General features: G+C 43.9%; 1 protein-coding gene across 1 annotated transcript in view; it reads left to right on the top strand.

The window, feature by feature from the left end:
* The window catches only part of LOC143984335 (NADH-cytochrome b5 reductase 1-like), a 113,581-nt gene that overhangs the window by 69,220 nt on the left and 25,006 nt on the right, over positions 1-19,355 (top strand). Inside the window, exon 6 of the mRNA XM_077484574.1 lies at positions 18,669-18,754. Within this exon, the coding sequence (XP_077340700.1) occupies positions 18,669-18,754 (86 nt within the window). The remainder of the gene's footprint in view (positions 1-18,668; positions 18,755-19,355) is intronic.

The raw sequence follows: 19,355 nt of genomic DNA, 5'->3' as shown, positions 1-19,355 counted from the left end.
CATGGCCGTAGGGGCTCTTCACCATGAGATAATCCAATTCCAAGTTATTTCCTCACCCAGATTTCCACTGGTCATTGGTTATCCTTGATTACAGAGGCAAAACCCCTCTTTTGATTGGTTCCGTGCTGAGGTTCTCTCCTGGTCACTACAATGCAGTGAGACATGCTTCCTGAAGGTATCCAAGGTCATGTGCACCTCTTCACTCTGCTTTCAGCAATGTCTTTGACAAAGGTCAAGCCGGTAGTTTGCCTCCACACCGGTCTTTTGATTGTGCAATTGACTTTCAGTCTGGTGCCATACCTCCTCCTGGCTCTGTTTACCCTTTGTCAGTCTTGGAGGATAAGGCCATGGAGGAGTATGTTGCAGATGCACTTTCTCAAGGTTTCATTCGCAAATCATCGTCTCCTGCTGGTGCTGGTTTCTTCTTTGTGAAGAAGAAGAGCGGTGAACTTTGTATAGATTATAGGGGTCTCAATTATGTCACGATTAAGAATGCCTACCCGATTCTGTTGATTACAGAGTTATTTGACCGCCTCAAGTGAGAAACGGTTTTCACGAAGCTTGACTTGAGAGAGGCATACAATCTTGTGCGCATTAAGGAGGGCAATGAGTGGAAAACTGCGTTTAATACCAGAACAGGTTATTATGAGTACCTGGTAATGCCTTTTGGGCTTTGTAACGCCCCGGCAGTTTTGCAGGAATTTATTAACGATGTCCTCCGAGATTTGTTGCAGTTATGTGTGGTGGTTTATCTCAATGATATCCTCATATTTTCCAAGTCCCTGGAGAGCCACCACACAGATGTCTGTCGTGTGCTTCAGAAACTAAGAGAGAACAATATCTATTGTAAACTGGAGAAGTGTGAGTTCCATAGTGAACAGGTTACATTCCTGGGCATGTCATTTCCACTGCTGGTTTTTTCGATGGACCCACAGAAACTTTCGGCAGTCCTACAGTGGCCTCGACCCGTAGGTTTACGTCCTCTGCAGCGTTTCCTGGGCTTTGCCAACTACTATAGGAAGTTTATTCGTAACTTCTCCTCTCTGGTCAAGCACCTGACCGATATGAGATATGAGAAGATGCGATCGGCATTACTGGAAATCAGAAAATGCTCCACCGTATGTGCCTGTAGATGTATTTCAGCAGGGAATTGGGCTTGTACCACATGCCGCAATTGCAGGTATCGGAAGAACGTCTTTGGTGGGAGTTGGAAGGTGTGATGACCCGACTCATTAGAGAGAAGTCTACCCTCTGGCATAATTTGTTGTAATGTTTTAATGTCATATCCAGCCCAGACCGCTGGGTCTGGGATAGACTGGAGGTGGTGTAACCTAGGATTGTCACAGAGTGGATTGTATGGGGAGAATGTGTTAGTCATGTTGAGTCTAGCAGACATTTGTTCCCATACCCGGGTTGTCGTGCGCATTGGGGTTGTCATCGTTGGGTGCGGTTTTGGACCCCTAAACACCAAATTACTCAGTGCTGAGTAGGATCCCAGGATGGCAACCTTTAAGTTAACACACGGGTTATTACGTGGTTGGGTAAACCACCATCGCACTGTCACCACCACCGGTGGCCAGTAGTATTGTTTAAAGCATGGGAGCGCTAGTCCACTATGGGAGAGGGGCAGTTGCAAGGTTGCTTTAGCCACCCTGGGGCTAAGCCAGCCCAAATTAAGGTGTTCACCACCTGGTCTAACTTTTGGAAAAAGAAAGTAGGAATAGGGACTGGAGTGTTTCTAAATGCAGAAATTTGGGGGAGAAACATCATTTTGAGAAGGTTAATCTCCCCCACTGGTGTCAGGGGCAGGGATTTCCAAGTCAGGCATCTACGCATGAGTTGTTGGAGAATCGGGTACACATTGTCTTTCAGATATGAAGAAAGATCTTTCTGTATTTCAATCCCTAAGTATCTAAATTTAGTAACAGACATCGGGGGTATGTGAGCCGGTGGGGTGGAAGTGAGTGGGATAGCGGGAAAAGTATGGATTTGGCCCAGTTGATGCAGACCCCCGAGAAGTACCCATATAGGTCAATCACCCTCAAGGGAGGTTGAGGAAATCGGGAGATAGAGGAGGGCATCATCCGCGTACAAGGAGAGCTTCTCCCTCAGCGGGCCCACCGCTATCCCTCCCATTGCCTCAGAAGATCTGATTAGGAGAACTAGTGTTTCGATGGCCAGGGCAAATAGTCCTGGGGACAGTGGGCAGTCCTGCCTAGTAAATCTGTGTAGATAGAAGGGGTGAAAGGATACCATTTGTACTGACTCTAGCTGAGGGGTTTTTGTACATTAGTTGTATCCAGGAGATAAATGTAGGACTGAAGTTAAACTTAGACTGGCACTGAGTCATTCCAGCAGTGTGTATTTTGGGTTAGTTCCACTGCTTCGTCTCCCGGGATCGGCGTGCGTTTATATATATATGCAAAACGCGTAGAGGCTTCTGGTTAATCACTTCCTGTCCCAACCCGTATGCACACCGATCCCGGGAGACAAAGCTGCGGAACTAACCCAAAATATACACTGCTGGAAAGACCGAGTGCCGGTCTAATGGCACCTGATTTGTGAGTGCATATTTTTATAATTGGCAAAGTTTACCTTGTTGGTTTAAATACATTTAAAAAAAGCATATTACGCATTGATGGCTATTTGCGTCTTATGAGATGTCAAGATTTGAGGAGTAACTAGTGGCAACCTAGCTGGAGAAATGCCAGGAAAGTGGAGTGGTTATTCCAATATGAACCAAAGGCAACGTTTTTTCTAGGCTCTGATGAGTGACCATTTCAGAAGGTGGTGGTGATGCACAAAGTGGTGAAAAGGCTTCTAAAATAGCACGGATGTGATTTTTGAGCACACTAGGCACACATGATGTAAATGATAGAATTGTGAAGTGGACTTTTGAAAACCTGTGTTCTGCAGTTTTGATAACTTCGCAATTTTGCATTTGATAGTTAAATAATTTGCACTATAACTTTGCACTATAGATTCCAACTCTAAAGGCCCATACATACGATCAGACTTTTTGACAACAAACATGCAAATTAGCTGTTTTGGAGCAACATCCGACCGTGTGTACGCTCCATCGGACAAACTTTTTTGGTTTTCATCAGACTTTTGTTGGCTGTGCGAACAGACAAACTTTCTGGCAACAAAAATCCGATGGAGCAAAGTCTGATCGTGTGTACAGAAACCCATAGGACTTTTGTACAAAGCACAAACAGGCATGCTCAGAACCAATGCAAAAGATCAGACAACAATACAGAAGTTGACCAAAGGTGGCAGTAAAGAGCAGAAAAAACACGTAATTTGGTGAAAGTTGGCTGAAAAAGTCCTGCTGTGTGTATGCAATACAAGTTCAGGGCCAACGCCCTTTGTACAAAAATCCAAGGGAAAGTTTGTACAAAGTCCTATCGTGTGTATGAGGCTTTACAAGAATATGTTCCAGCACTGTGCATTCTCCTAAGATTTGGGATCTTCAGCTTTCATGTCACCCTAGCCTAGGTGAGCCTTTTTTTTGTGTTGATCTAACTTTTTGTATTTAAACCACTTGGGCACTTTTATTCCCTTCCTGCTCAGGCCAATTTCCAGGTTTCAGCTCTGTCACACTTAAGGCCCATACACACGATCAGACTTTTTGACAACAAACATGCAAATTAGCTGTTTTGGAGCAACATCCGACCGTGTGTACGCTCCATCGGACAAACTTTTTTGGTTTTCATCGGACTTTTGTTGGCTGTGCAAATGGACAAACTTTCTGGCAACAAAAGTCAGATGGAGCAAAGTATGATCGTGTGTACAGAAAACCATAGGACTTTTGTACAAAGTACAAACAGGCATGCTCAGAACCAATGCAAAAGATCAGACGACAATACAGAAGTTGACCAAAGGTGGCGGTAAAGAGCAGAAAAACCACGTGATTTGGTGAAAATTGGCTGAAAAAGTCCTGCTGTGTGTATGCAATACAAGTTCAGGGCCGACGCCCTTTGTACAAAAATCCAAGGGAAAGTTTGTACAAAGTCCTATCATGTGTATGAGGCTTTAGAATGACAATTGCATGGTCATGCAACACTGTGCCCATATTACATTTCTATCATTTTTTCACACAAAGAGAGCTTTCTTTTGGTGGTATTTAATCACCACTTGTTTTTTTATTTTTTTACTAAATAAACAAAAAAGGCCAAAAAAAGTGAAAAAAAAAAGTGTTTTTCTTTGTTTCTGTTATAAAAGTTTGCAAATAAATAATCTTTCTTCATAAATTTAGCCCAAACTGTATTCTGCTACATTTCTTTGGTGAAAATAACCCAAATTACGGTGTCCGGTGGACGGTGACGATTACACCAAAACGTCATTTGACGATATGACGTCCTCCGAGAACAATAGGGTTCCCGCCCGTCTCTCATTTTTCAATGATGTGAGCACGAAGCAGTTCATACATAATACTTCATATTCCTATCGCACACATTCCTGGATGAGCTCTCGAGTTTGGGTGCTGTAGCAACAACCAGCTGGATACTGGTTCAAGTCACAGTGAATATATTTGCCAGCACACCATGGAACGACATAGATAGCATCCAAACTAGTGATTTATTGTATGATCACAACACAAGGATAGTGCAACGTTTCGGAGCCACGCAGGACCCCTTCATCAGGCTGTTCAGGGGTGGGTGCTGCCACATAAGTGACTCTTATATTTTACTGTAAGGACCCGTTTAACCTCTCTGTCATGTAAATTGTAAAGTACAACCTCCATTCCAAAAAAAGTTGGGACACTGGGGAAGATTTATTACCATTGGTGCACACAAAATGTGGTGCAGCTGTAGATAATAATAAATCAACTTCTAGGTTTTATTGTCAAAGCTTAATTGAACAAGCTGAAGTTAGAAGCTGATTGGTTACTATGCACAGCTGCACCTGATTCTGTGTGCACAGTTTAAGTAAATTATTCCCACTGTGTAAAATACACATAAAAACAGAATTTAATGATTTACAAATCTCATCAACTCATGATCATAATCAACTTATTTCACACAAGAAAATAAAATATAAAACAATGTTTTCTATTCTTTCTTCTTGTACAACAATTTCTGTATGCTCTTACCAACCCCTGCATGGGTTTGTCCTATTTGTCTTTTGGCCATACCATAACTTATTTGGTACGGTATGCTTGATTCTATATGTATGTGCCATATTGTTTTCTCTTCAATAAAATCTTTGGTAAGAGAAAATAGAAAACCTAAGTTAGACTTACCCGTAATGGTATTCCTACAAACCTTCCAGGACGGCACACCTGAGAGATGAGGGCTCCTCCCTACAGGAAACACAATAAGTTGACAGCTTGTTATAAGTCCCCATCCTTCCCCTTGATCCCCAGTATGTAATAAAGTAATCCTGAACCAGTTCGCAAGGAGAATCACTCCGCATAGGTACTCACCACCTAGTGTTCAGCTCATTTTACCTCCACATAGGGCAGGAAGTAGGCCTGCCGTCCTGAAAGGTTCGTAGAAATACCGTTACCGGTTAGTCTAACGTAGGTTTTCTCCTATCGCCTTCCAGGATGGCACACCTGAGAGGATGACAAAAGAAACCACAGGCCTACTTTAGGATGGAACCCCTGCCTGCAAGGCCTTTTTGCCAAACGCCAGGTTTTGACTTGAATTTTTACCTCCACTCCTTAGTGTGTGATTAAGGTATCCTAGCTGGATCATGTAACTGATCTGCAGGTCTGCTCCACCTATGTCCCTGCCTTCTTCTTCTTGGTACCAATGATTGTTAAATTAAGCAGATCCCTACTACAGGGAATTAAGTCTATAGTATGAGTAAAAGACGAATATTGGCTAGCTACATCCAGTTCGTCCAAGGGGGTGACATGAAGGATAATTTCTGGTAATTTCTGATGCTGCATCTTCAAGCCATAAATCTCCTATGTCTGGGGTTTTTTTTGTTGTATTTTTTGCAGTCCGAACTCCTGTTCCTTCCATGTGCATGGAAAATAAGGTCTGAAATAAAAGTGACACATATAATTAATATCACAGATATACAGTCCACAAATCTTGTATTTCTGAAGGGTAGCAAGCTCAAGCTTTATATGAAATACAAAACAGGAAGACACGCCCAGCCTTCACTGTTGTATTTTCTGATATACAGTCACCTGTAGAACAGAGAAGACACAGACAAAACGTAAAATGTTGTGCATTTCTAATACGCATTAGGATACCATCATATAACTTAATCAAAGAGAAAGGACACAAACTTCAAAAGTGTGGTTCTGATGCCCAACAAGGTACGGTCATATGTCCAACAGAAATTACATTAACAAATGCAAATGTGGTGTTTTTCTCAGTAACCAATATGAAAAAAACAGAGAAGATACAGACACCTTTCACTGCTTTGTTTTTTTTTATGTACAGCAAACTAAGGTAATATATGCAAGACAGAAGGACAAGAATCACTTTGGTTTTGTATATTTCTGATACCAAACGCAGTACAGTCATATAACCAGCAGAAATGATACTAACACATATTGTGCATTTCTGTTGATCAAGAAAATGCAATTGCATAGCCAGTATGACAACAGAAAAGACACATGCGACTTACAGTTGTGTATTGCTGGTGCTAGACCACATGCAGTCATAACCGGCAGAGAGTGACACTAACACACTTCTGATTAACAGGGTATAGTAATAAAATCACTAGCAAAAATTTAATGCTGTGCAATTCTGATTAGCAACCGTTTACAGTCATATAACCAACAGAAATGTTGCTGACAATTCATTGTTGTGCATTTATGATTTGCAAATTTGTAGAGTCATATAACCAACAGAAATATCACTAGCAAAAACTCAATGCTGTGCGTTTCTGAATAGCAACTTTGTACAGTCATATAACCAACAGAAATGTCTCTAACAAATCAATGTTGCGCATTTCTGATTAGTAATAGTGTACGGTTATATAACAGAAGTGTCACTAACAATTCAATGTAATGCGTTTCTGATAAGCAACAGTGTACAGTCCCATAATCCACAGAAATGTCACTACCAATAATACAACGTTGTGTGTTTCTGATTAGCAAACTTGTACAGTCATATAACCAACAGAAATGTCGCTATCAGTAACTCAATGGCGTGTGTTTCTGATAAGCAACAGTGTACAGTCATATAGCCACATGAAATGTCACTAACAATAATTCAATGTTGTGCATTTCTGAATTGCAACCTTGTACAGTCATGTAACCAACAGAACTGTTACTGGACAATTCAATGTTGTGCATTTCTGATTAGCAAACTTGTATAGTCATATAACCAACAGAAACGTCACTAGCCAAAAACTCAATGCTGTGCATTTCCGAATATCAACCTTGTACAGTCATTTAACCAACAGAAATGTTGCTGGATGATTCAATGTTGTGCATTTCTGATTAGCAAGCTTGTACAGTCACATAACCAACAGAAATGTCACTAGCAAAAACTAAATACTGTGCATTTCCGAATAGCAACCTTGTACAGTCATATAACCAACAGAAATGTCACTAACAATTTAATGTAATGGGTTTCTGATAAGCAAACTTGTACAGTCATATAACCAACAGAAATCCTGCCATCAGTAACTCAATGTCATGTGTTTCTGATTAGCAACAGTGTACTGTCACATAGCCAACAGAAATGTCATTAACAATAATTCAATGCACATCAATAATACACTCACTAATGCCCTTTCACCTGTGTATTTATCACTGTGCTTCCAGCAAAAGAACCTTTCCCCACTAAGCAGCCACTTAAATAATGTGTAATTTCTGTGTTTTTGTTCCTATTATAAATAATTGAAACACGTGGTGCTAAACCAAGTGACTATTACACCACTAAATATTATACTACAAAGTGCATCAGATATAGCTCAAAAAAATTGTATACATAAATAAAAAAGTAAAAAATGATTAATAGTAAATAAACATTAAATAAAAATAAATAACTCAGTGAATAAGTGATAGTTCACACTATATATTTAAACACTCCTCATGGAGTATTGCAGAGCATATGCAGTGTTCATACAATGTTGCAAAAGTCTGTGAGTCTCCAAAACATATTTCACTTTATCAAGCAATATTGATCAGTGTTTTTTTCTCTCTCAAACTGCCTTTCCTTCACCACACCGGTGTGAAATGTGATTCCTCTCCCCCTTATGTGAATTAACTCACTGACCAAATCAGCCTCACACTCAACGTGTTTGGCAGAAAAGCGCTTTCCAAACCCTTTTTCCAGGGATGTGGATGACAGGCATACAATCTTTCACTTCAGCGGGAGAAAAGCTGACTCAATTGACACTTTCATAGACAGCGCTCTCATGAAATAGAAAAAAAGGAAATGCTCCCATAGCGTGATACCGTAAAAAAATCTTTTAATCACACGATTAAGATCCTCTTAAGTTACACTCACATTTAAAAACTTGTAACCACGCCAAATAAGTCAAGCCACAACACACTTTAACACAGCTGATTGCCAAAGCATTGGTGATTTTTAGCGGACCCAGGGTATGTGAGACACACTCTTTAAATCTCTCACCGCTCCTTGGCCTCACCAGCATCTTGGTGAAGATAGACGTGAGCCGTCCAATGGTTCCTCTCACTCTCAGTTACCTAGTAGCCATGCCCCGACATGTTTCGTCATTCACTTGACTTGATTGACTTGATTGATTAAGTCAAGTGAATGACGAATGACATGCCAAACACGTTGAGTGTGAGGCTGATTTAGTCGGTGAGTTAATTCACATAAGGGGGAGAGGAATCACATTTCACAGCGGTGTGGTGAAGGAAAGGCGGTTTGAGAGAGAAAAAAACACTGATCAATATTGCTTGTTAAAGTGAAATATGTTTTGGAGACTCACGGACTTTCACAACAATAATTCAATGTTGTGTATTTCTGATTTAGCAATATTATGCATTTCTAGTGAGTAGGGATGAGCTTGGTGTTCGAATCGAACACATGTTCGACTCGAACACCGGCTGTTCGCCCGTTTGGTGAAGCCAGAACTCTGTTGGCCATTCGCGCCAAATTCGTGTGGCGCTCACAGCCCACAATGCACTGTGCCATCGCAGTTCATTGCTGGCTCATGATTGGCCAAGCATGCACTGTGACCCCGCATGCTTGGCCAATCACAACGCCGGCAGCGAGGAGAGCCATAATTGGCCACAGGCGTCTGCAGGAGTTAGTGGGTGTTGTGTACCTCCAGCGCAGTATACACCTGTATCTATACTTTATTGCTGTTGTTCTCTAATACAGCCATCTGCAGGAGTTAGTGGGTGTTGTGTGCCTCCAGCACAGCACAATATACACCTGTATCTACCCTTTATTGCTTGTGATCTCTAATACAGCCATCTGCAGGAGATAGTGGGTGTTGTGTGCCTCCAACACAGTATACACCTGTATCTACCCTTTATTGCTGGTGTTCTATAATAAAGGCATCTGCAGGAGTTAGTGGGTGTTGTGTGCCTCCAGCACAGCACAGTATACACCTGTATCGACCCTTTATTGCTGGTGTTCTATAATAAAGGCATCTGCAGGAGTTAGTGGGTGTTGTGTGCCTCCAGCTCTGTATACACCTGTATCTACCCTTTATTGCTGTTGTTCTCTAATACAGCCATCTGCAGGAGTTAGTGGGTGTTGTGTGCCTCCAGCTCTGTATACATATTTATCTACCCTTTATTGCTGGTGATCTCTAATACAGCAATACAGCCATCTGCAGGAGTTAGTGGATGTTGTGTGCCTCCAGCACAGCACAGTATACACCTGTATCTACCCTTTATTGCTGGTGTTCTATAATAAAGGCATCTTCAGGAGTTAGTGGGTGTTGTGTGCCTCCAGCACAGCACAGTATACACCTATATCTATCCTTTATTGCTGGTGTTCTCTCATATAGGCATCTGCAGTAGTTAGTGGGTGTTGTGTGCCTCCAGCACAGTATACACCTGTATCTACCATTTATTGCTGATGTTCTATCATAAAGGCATCTGCAGGAGTTAATGGGTGTTGTGTGCCTCCAGCACAATATACACTACCCAATTGCTGGTTTTCCCATCTCCCTGCAGGCCATTACTATGTCTGGAAGGCCAACAAGTAGAGGTAGACAGTCACGAGCCAATAAAAGAGACGCGTTCAGCCGCATCATGCCGAAGACTTGGTAGAATGGATGACCAAGCCCTCTTCATCCTCCTCATCCTCTCTCACCCAGGCTCAGGGTACTAGCAAAGGAGCTGCCAACGCATCCTCTTCCCTCGTCTCAATGTCATCATCAGTCACTCCTTTCCTAGACCCACCATGTCCTCCTGAGGAGTCCCCCGAACTGTTTGAGCACAGTGTTTGGTACATTCTCCAGGAGGATGCCCAGTGTTTTGAAGGCTCTGATAATGATACTCACCTAGAGGAAGGCAGTAGAGTGAGCGCAGAGAGAGGAGATGCTCAAGAAGGACAGCAATCTGGCAGTCATGTTCCACCAGCTGCAGCATACTGCCAGGTTTGTTCCAGTGATGAAGAGGGAGGGGATGATGAGGTCACTGACTCCACGTGGGTGCCTGATAGGAGAGAGGAGGAGGAGGCACAGCTCCAACGAGGCAGGATGCCCTCCGGGGGCCAGCTTAGGAGCAGCACACCGACTGAATCACACCGCAGAGCTCCACCTGTGCAGGGCACTGCCTCTGTGCGTTATTTCAAAAGTTCTTTGGTGTGGGCCTTTTTTGAGATGAGTGCATCAGATTGCACCGCTGCTATTTGTAACATATGTCTTAAGCGTATCTCGCATGGCCAAGACATCAGCCGCTTGGGTACCACATGCTTGAACCAGACATATGTTGACCTGCCATGCAGCTCGTTGGCAAGCGTACCTTAAAGACCCACACCAAAGAACAAAGCGGACCTCTCCTTGCTCCTCCTCAGCTGGGATCTCCAACCCCACTAGACCTTCAGTCCTCTCTGAAACCTGCACTGAGAGAAATGAAGGTGTAGAATTAGGTGTGTCACAGCCAAGTACTTGCGGGCACTCTGCTAGCAGTACACCCACATCCGATTGTAGCAGGCAAATTTCCCTGCCCCAGCTGCTGCACCATCGAAAGAAGTTCACTCCCAGCCAACCACATGCCCAGCGGTTGAATGCTAGCTTGGCTAAAATGCTAGCACTTCAACTGCTGCCTTTTCAGTTGGTAGACTCGGCCCCCTTCTGTGAGTTTGTGCAATGTGCGGTTCCTCAGTGGCAGGTCCCCAAACGCCACTTTTTCTCATGGAAGGCGATGCCGGCCCTCTACTGGCATGTGGAAGGCAATGTCCTTGCCTCGCTGGACAGGGCGGTCAGCAGTAAGGTGCATATTACCACTGACTCATTGTCCAGCAGGCATGGACAGGGACGTTACCTATCTTTCACAGCCCATTGGGTCACTCTTCTGGCAGCTGGGAAGAATGCAGGACAAGATGCAGTAGTGTTGGAGGTTGTTCCGCCACCACGCCTCCAAAATGCTACTACTGGTTGTGACACACCTCTCTCCTTCACCCCCTCCTCTTCTTCTTCCTCCATGGCCTCTTCCAGTACTCTGTCCCCGGAACCAGCAGTGCTCCGTAGGCGTTCAAGGGGCTAGACAAGTACGTAGGCAAAAAGATGCCATGCCGTGCTTGCGCTGGTTTGTTTGGGGGACAGGAGCCACACTGGGGCAAATATTTTGTCAGCTCTGCAGGGGCAGGCCAAGAGGTGGTTGATGCCACGCCAGCTTAAGCCAGGAATGAGGGTTTGCGACAATGGCACCAACCTCCTCTCCGCCCTCTGACAGGGACAACTGACCCATGTGCCCTGTGTAGCTCACGTCCTTAACCTTGTGCTGCAGCGGTTCTTGGGCAGGTACCCGGGCTTACAGGATGTCCTGAAGTAGGCCAGGAAAGTCTGTGTGCATTTCCGCTGATCATTTAATGCCAGTGCGCGGCTGGCTGAGCTCCAAAAGAAGTTGAACCTGCCCAAGAACCGCCTTATATGTGACATGCCCAGCAGGTGTAACTCAAAGTTGGCCATGCTGCAGCGGCTGCACACGCAGCAGAGGGCCATCAATGAGTGCCTATGCGACGACGGCACCAGGACAGGGTCAGGGGAGCTCGGTTTTTTTTCTCACCATGCCAGTGGGGCATGATCAGGGATGCATGCACTGTCCTGTCACAGTTTGAGGAGGCCACAAGGATGGTGAGCAGTGACAGTGCATGCATCATCTTGTCTACCTTGTTGGAGCATACGCTGCGTGGAATAATGGACAGGGCACTTGAGGCAGAACAGAGGCAGGAAGAGGAGGACTTCCTTGCCTCTCAAAGCCCCCTTTATCCAGACAGTGTTCCTGCTGTCCCACCCATCACACAGGAAGAGGACAAGGAGGAGGAGGAGGAGGATGATTGTGTCAGTATGGAGGTGGAGCCTGGCACTCAGCATCAGCAGCAGCAGTCTTGTAGGGATGGTTTACAGTCCCAAGAAACCCGTGGACTTCTACGTGGCTGGGAGGAGGTGGCAGCAGATCATGTTGTCCTTAGTGACCCAGAGGACTCCGGACCGAATGCCTCATCTAACCCACGCTGCATGGCCTCCCTGAAGCCTGTGGAAGGATCCTCTTATTCTTCGAATCAAGGGACTATTACTGGCTGGCCACTCTCCTTGATCCACAGTACAAGGGTAAGATTGCGGACCTTAGCTTGCCGTCGCAGAGGGAGCAGAGGATGAGACATCTCTGGGAGGCCTTGCAGAAAGATCTGTGCAACGCGTTCCCAGAGACTGTTAGGTTACAAACTTCTGGTCCTGGACAACGTGTTGCTGAGGCTTCGGTCAGTCACAGAAGGATTTTTTAGTCCACAGCCCCAAGGTATGATCGGTTCCAGCATCTGATTTACATGGTGCAGGAATACCTAGGGGCAAGGTCAGACTTGGACACCTTTCCCACCGAAAATCCTCAAGCTTACTGGGTCTTGATGATGGATCACTGGCAAGAGCTTGCACAGTATGCAATTGAGCTATTGGCCTTTCCTGCATCAAATGTTATTGTCAGAACCCACCTTCAGTGCTGCTGGTGGCTTTGTAACCGATCACAGGGTGCGCCTGTCCACCGACTCGGTTGATCAACTGACCTTCATAAAAATGAATAAGTCTTGGATCACCACCAGCTACCAAGCACCTGAAGCTGATGTAACCGAATAATTTTTTTGGAAATGTCACATCCCTTCAAGACTGCCTATGCTGATACTGAGTGACTGTCCTGTTATGTTGACTGACTATCCCCTTCCTCCTCAATGATCCTGCTGATATGTTCGAAGAACATTTTTGGTTCTGGGTGATGCCACCAGCCCAATTTTTCAGCCCCTGTTTAACAGGGGCATGTAATTAAAATTTTTGATGCAATGCTTTGCAGCAGGGCTCATTCCTGCACTCCAAATAGAGTATATGGGAGAGGTTGCAGTGTCGTGGCACCAGCAACCATGCCTAAGGCCCAATTTTTCAGCCCCTGTTTAACAGGGCTGTGCAATTACAATTTTTGATGCAATGCTTTGCAGCAGGGCTCATTCCTGCACTCCAAATAGAGTATATGGGAGAGGTTGCAGTGTCGTGGCACCAGCACCAGTGCCACCAGCCCAATTTTTCAGCCCCTGTTTAACAGGGGCGTGTAATTACAATTTTTGATGCAATGCTTTGCAGCAGGGCTCATTCCTGCACTCCAACTAGAGTATATGGTAGAGGTTGCAGTGTTGTGGCACCAGCACCAGTGCCTAAGGCCCAATTTTTCAGCCCCTGTTTAACAGGGGCATGTAATACAATTTTTGATGCAATGCTTTGCAGCAGGGCTTATTCCTGCACTCCAGCTAGAGTATCTGGGAGAGGTTGCAGTGTTGTGGCACCAGCAGCAGTGCGTAAGGCTCAATTTTTCAGCCCCTGTTTAACAGGGGCATGTAATTACAATTCTTGATATAATCGTTCACAGCAGAGCGCTCCAGCGCCCACCAAGAGTCACTTTGATGGCTTACAGTGTTGTGGCAACACCAACACCTTAGGCCCCCATTTCTGCAGAGCATATAGGGGAGGCCCCTACTTTCAAACATCCAACTTACAAACGTCTCCTACTAGCAAACAGAAGGAGACAACAGGAAGTGAGATGAAAAAAGACGGACAGCAAAAAAAATTATACAGGGGTGATAACCCTTCCCTATGTTTTCCAAAAATCTTAAAAATCGATTTTTTGACTGGAGCTACACTTTAAAAATGTACCAGTTCAAAATTACAAACAGATTCTACTTAACACAACAAACCTAAACGGTCCCTGTCTTGTTTGCACCGCCTGTATACTGATGTTCTGAGTATATAGGGCCTGGGGGCCCCACGCCTTTCCTTTTTTTAATATGGGTACGGAGTTCCCCTTAATATCCGTACAAGACCCAAAGGGTCTGGTAATGGGAATAGGGGGCTAGCCATTCCATTTTTCTCAATGATTTTCATCCATATTGCCAGAACCAGATATTACATTAAAACCGCAAGCAGTTTTAAATGACTTTTTTTCTGTTAAATGTAAATTTGTGCAGGGACTGTTCTAAACACGGAAAACACGTGCCACTTCACAGGCATACTATAGACACCCCCCAGGCATGATATTTAAAGGAATATTTCACTTTTTTTTGTCACTTTAACCACTTTCAGACCGGACCATTTTGCTGGCTTAAGACCAGACCACTTTTTGCGATTTGGCACTGCGTCGATTTAACTGACAATTGCGCGGTCGCGCGACGTGGTTCCCAAACAAAATTACTGTCCTTTTTTTCCCACAAATAGAGCTTTCTTTTGGTGGTATTTGATCACCCCTGCGGTTTTTATTTTTTGCGCTATAAACAAAAATAGAGCGACAATTTTGAAAAAAACACATTATTTTTTACTTTTTGTTATAATAAATATCCCCCAAAAATATATAAAAAAACATTTTTTCCCTCGATTTAGGCTGATACATATTCTTTTACATTTTTTTGGTTAAAAAAATCCCAATAAGTGATTATTGATTGGTTTGCGCAAAAGTTATAGCGTTTACAAAATAGGGGATCGTTTTATGGTATTTTTATAATTTTTCTTTTTTACTAGTAATGGCGGCGATCAGCGATTTTTATTGTGACTACAACATTATGGCGGACACATCGGACATTTTTGGGACCATTGTCATTTATACAGCAATCAGTGCTATACAAATCCACTAATTCCTGTGTAAATGACATTGGCAGTGAAGGGGTTAACCAGGGGGTGGCAGTGTAGAGTTTAAGTGTTCCTAGGGGCGTGTTACTAACTGTGGGGGTTGGGCTTTGTGTTAGTGAACGCTGATCTCTGCTCCAATCACATGGAGCAGAGATCAGCATCAATTGTTGCTAGGCAGAACGGGGAGATGCTGTTTATAATGGCATCTCCCAGTTCAGCCTCCCCATGAGACAATCGCAGGCATCCCCGCGGCGATCGAGTCCGCGGGACCTGTGACCGGACTCACAGGGGTACCGACTGCCACGCGAGCATGCTGGCGGTGGTACGCACGTGATGGCAGGGCGGCATATTAAAAAGGACACACCTGTACACCAATATGCCTGCCCGTGCCATTCTGCCAACGTACATCGGCATGCACCAGTTGGGAACTGGTTAATCGTCATTAAAATCGGTGCTCCTGAAGAAACTGCCTTTTTTTTTTTTAAAACTGTGACATTGACCCATGTCCCCTGGGGCAGGAGCCAGGTCTCCAAACCCTTTTTAGGACAATATCTTGCATATTAGCCATTAAAATTAGCACTTTTTATTTTGAACGTTCAAGTCCCATAGACTTCAATAGGGTTCTAAAGTTCGCAGAAATTTGCGGACCGTTCGAAAGTTCTGGTGCAAACCGAACCGGGGGTGTTCGGCTCATCCCTACTAGTGAGCCATAAGATAGTTATATAACAGAAAAGACACAAAACAAACTTCCAATGTGTATTTCTGGTGTGGTCATACAAAACAATCTACCCTAGGCATAGCCTGAACTCCAGATACTAATCCTACACCCACCAGTGAAGGAACATGGTAGTTTCCAAATAATGGAAGTCTGAGGTGTGAGTATACCACAGTAGTGGTAGCTGTTACCCTACTACTGCATAAGTCTGAGTAGGTGTAGCTAGCTCACACACAGGTGGGAGCGAGTCTAAGCCTCCCAAGGATTGAAGGTCTTAACAAGCACAGACCCAGAGACCAATTAAGTCATTCTCAGGAAGAGGTGAGCACAATCTCAGCCTGGAGGCAGACACCTGTAAGGCTTCACACTAAGAGCCACAGGGGCGACTTAGCTGCCTGACAAGTCGCGTCCCGCTCTAAGCAATGGAACATTCTAATCGGAGTGACTCAAGTCGCTCCGACTTAGTAAAAAGGTTCCTGTACGACTTTTGGGGCGACTTGAGGTGACTTGCATTGACTTCTATACAGAAGTCATTTTGCAAGTTGCCGCAGTGGTCGTGTCCAGGTCGCCTGAGGCAATCGCACTGTAAGTCGTGCTGCCTCAGTGTGAACCGGACCTAAATATAGGCTTGTTTATGTAGCTCTAGCACAGAGGTTTTCACCAGGAACCCATCAATTAAAGAGGAAGTAAACTCTCCCACTCTGATGCTTCTTTTCATTTAGTCCATTATAATAAGTAATTATCAAACTATAGCCACTGTAATCCAGCCCAAATCGCATATTACTTACTGTTTAAAGAAACTTTAAAAAAACTTGTTTCCAGGAGTTAGGCAGCGCCATCTTAAATATTGTTTTCTGAGTCCACAGTGGAGTATATTTCCTCCCTTACATTGAGCACTTCTTGTACTATTAACCAAGCCTCCTTAACACTCCAACGTTTCTATGGCAACCCTGCTTCCCTGTTCGTAGCTGACTTGTTTTATTTCATAGTATTTACTTGTGCTGATGTCTAATGTTTGCCTTTGTCAGTCTTATCAGCTTCAGCTAAGACTGCAGTAATGGCCAAGTTTACACTGCATGGCATGTCACATGGTCACATGGTGTGTAGAAGGAAGCTCTGAATGACTCTGCAGCCTGCTGTGAGTTCAGTGTTGTGTGCCGTAGGAAGTCCTGATAACAGATGCATAAGACATAGAGAGTGTGCCATAAATCAGGGGAGATCTGAGCATGCACAGTGACTTCCTTCTAAAGAACAAAAAGGATTACAACAATACTAAGCAAGTAAAGAGATATCTACAAGCAGTGTTCATTAGGGTTTTTTATGCTGATTTACATGGGACAAAGTTGTGGGGGAGTCTTTACAACCACTTTAAGGGTTGCAGGATAGCATTTTATGCTTCTAATACAGCCCACAGATGGGTTGTAACCTACACACTGATAGGTATAGTTGCAGTGTAAGGAGGAAACGATAGGTTGGAACTTGTTATTATTCCTGGAATCTCCAGGTTCCTGCAAACCACTTCACAACCCTTCCAATTAACTCTTTAGGAATGTTTAGTGGGAAGAACAGCCTGTCTTCACTAAATTCACCCACATTGATGTACTATATTAGGATGCATAGTGGGAAGCTGGTAAGCTAGTTTTGCAATAACCACAGCATCTGACTTACAAGGAAGCTGTGTACATTGGTCTAGCTAAAGCTTCTGGGCTATGTGTTCTCGGACACAGGGGAAAGCATAGTAGCACCCTGGATTGAGGGAGGGACTCCTATCTCAATGCCCTAAAACCACCTGTCTGTTTTTAAGGGATTCTGCTGCTAAGCTCCCAAGGCAAAGGGAAGTACTCATTGCTTTGTTGTCTTTCCCTTTTCTTTTGCCACAGCCACAGGGCTCATTTTTCAAACCTCAGGTCACACAGGAGGAGGAGAATAGCGGCCAAAATCACTGCCTTCCAAGTTGTTGTCCCACCTGGAGAGCTGCAAAAATAGGCTGTGTGTCTGACGCTGCACCAGCATACACACACCTCTCCTGGGACCCAACTTTTTCAAAGGGAAGGGGGAAAAGCCAGGGCCAAACAAGCCAGGGGCGGCTAACTGACAGCTTTTAATGGGGAATCTGTAAGACAGGAGATATAGCATACATGTAAATTTACTCTGTTTTCCTCTGCAACTCTTTTTTGTCCTCTTTTTCCTTTTAGGATGCGCCAAACATTTTCAATTGGTGAAAGGTCTAGAGGCAGGCCAGTTAAGCACCTGGCGCACTATATAAACAGACAGTGATTTTTGGAAGTATTCCTAAGCCCATGCAGTGATGTCCATCACAGAATCATTCTGCTCTTTTTATATCCAATCATGTTACTGACCTGTTGCCAATTAACCTAATTGCAAAATTTTGTTAGTATGCCACTTATGTTGGCAGCCTTTTGTTGACCTGTCCCAATATTTTTGAGACATGTTGCTGCCATCAATTTAAAAATTCTCTATTCTTTTTTTTTAAAGGTACATTTTCTCAGTTTAAACATTTGATATGTTTTCTATTTTCTATTATAAATAAAATATGGGTGTATGTGATTAGTTTTTATGTAGATTTTACACAGTGTTCCAACTTTTTGGGAATTGGGGTTGTATATGATGTTTGCACAGAAGAACAGATTTATATACATAATCAATCATAAGTTTCCAATGAAATGTTTTTGTTTAGGTTTTTTAACTGTGTTTTATCACTTTTCAGGCTTGACTCCAATGCTGCAGTTAATTCAAACAATACTAAAAGACCCAGAAGATGAAACAAAATGTTTCTTACTATTTGCCAATAAAGTGAGTACTTGACTAGATAAGTAAATGGATGGATATAATCCTTACCTGCAGGACCGCTGATAAGCCAGTACAACTGGCCCTGTTATACCGGGCCCTGCCACTAGGAGGGCCCAAGCAATCTGAATAGATTGCAGAAGAAAAAAAAAGTCTTTCTCCAACTCCGCCCTCCTCCGCTCCTCCCTCAGCAGCTGTTCAGCTGCTCTCAATGAGCACTCACTTCAGGCTAAACATCTCAGAGGCTGAGAGGCAGAGCCTGACTGTGAGATCCTGTAGTTTGAGTGGGCGGGAGGGGGTGTGGCCAGCTTCGAGGATGATCACTCCCAGGTTTGTCTGGTGTGCACACATGAGCTGCATTTTGGTGGCAGTGGATCTGGATTCTCGGGGGACTGCAGGTTAGCCCAGTCACATTAACTGCAATGTAAAGTCTAATGTCTGCCTTTTCGTGTAGCACAGCTGTCCTGACTGTGAGAAATTGGGTTTTAAACTGCACTGCCCAATTTCTCACAGAAGCTACATGAAAAAGGAGATGTCATCAAGGTCAGTAAACCCCACTTTTTACTATTTCTAATATCTAAATTTTTAGATAAGTGGATCACACCAT

The sequence above is a fragment of the Lithobates pipiens genome, unplaced genomic scaffold (genome assembly GCF_037356315.1).
Source record: "Lithobates pipiens isolate NorthernLeopardFrog02 unplaced genomic scaffold, aLitPip1_a1.2 Scaffold_16, whole genome shotgun sequence".
Taxonomy (NCBI): Eukaryota; Metazoa; Chordata; class Amphibia; order Anura; family Ranidae; genus Lithobates; species Lithobates pipiens.
The sequence above is the reverse complement of the archived record's forward strand: the minus strand, read 5'-3'. Positions and strand labels throughout refer to the sequence as shown.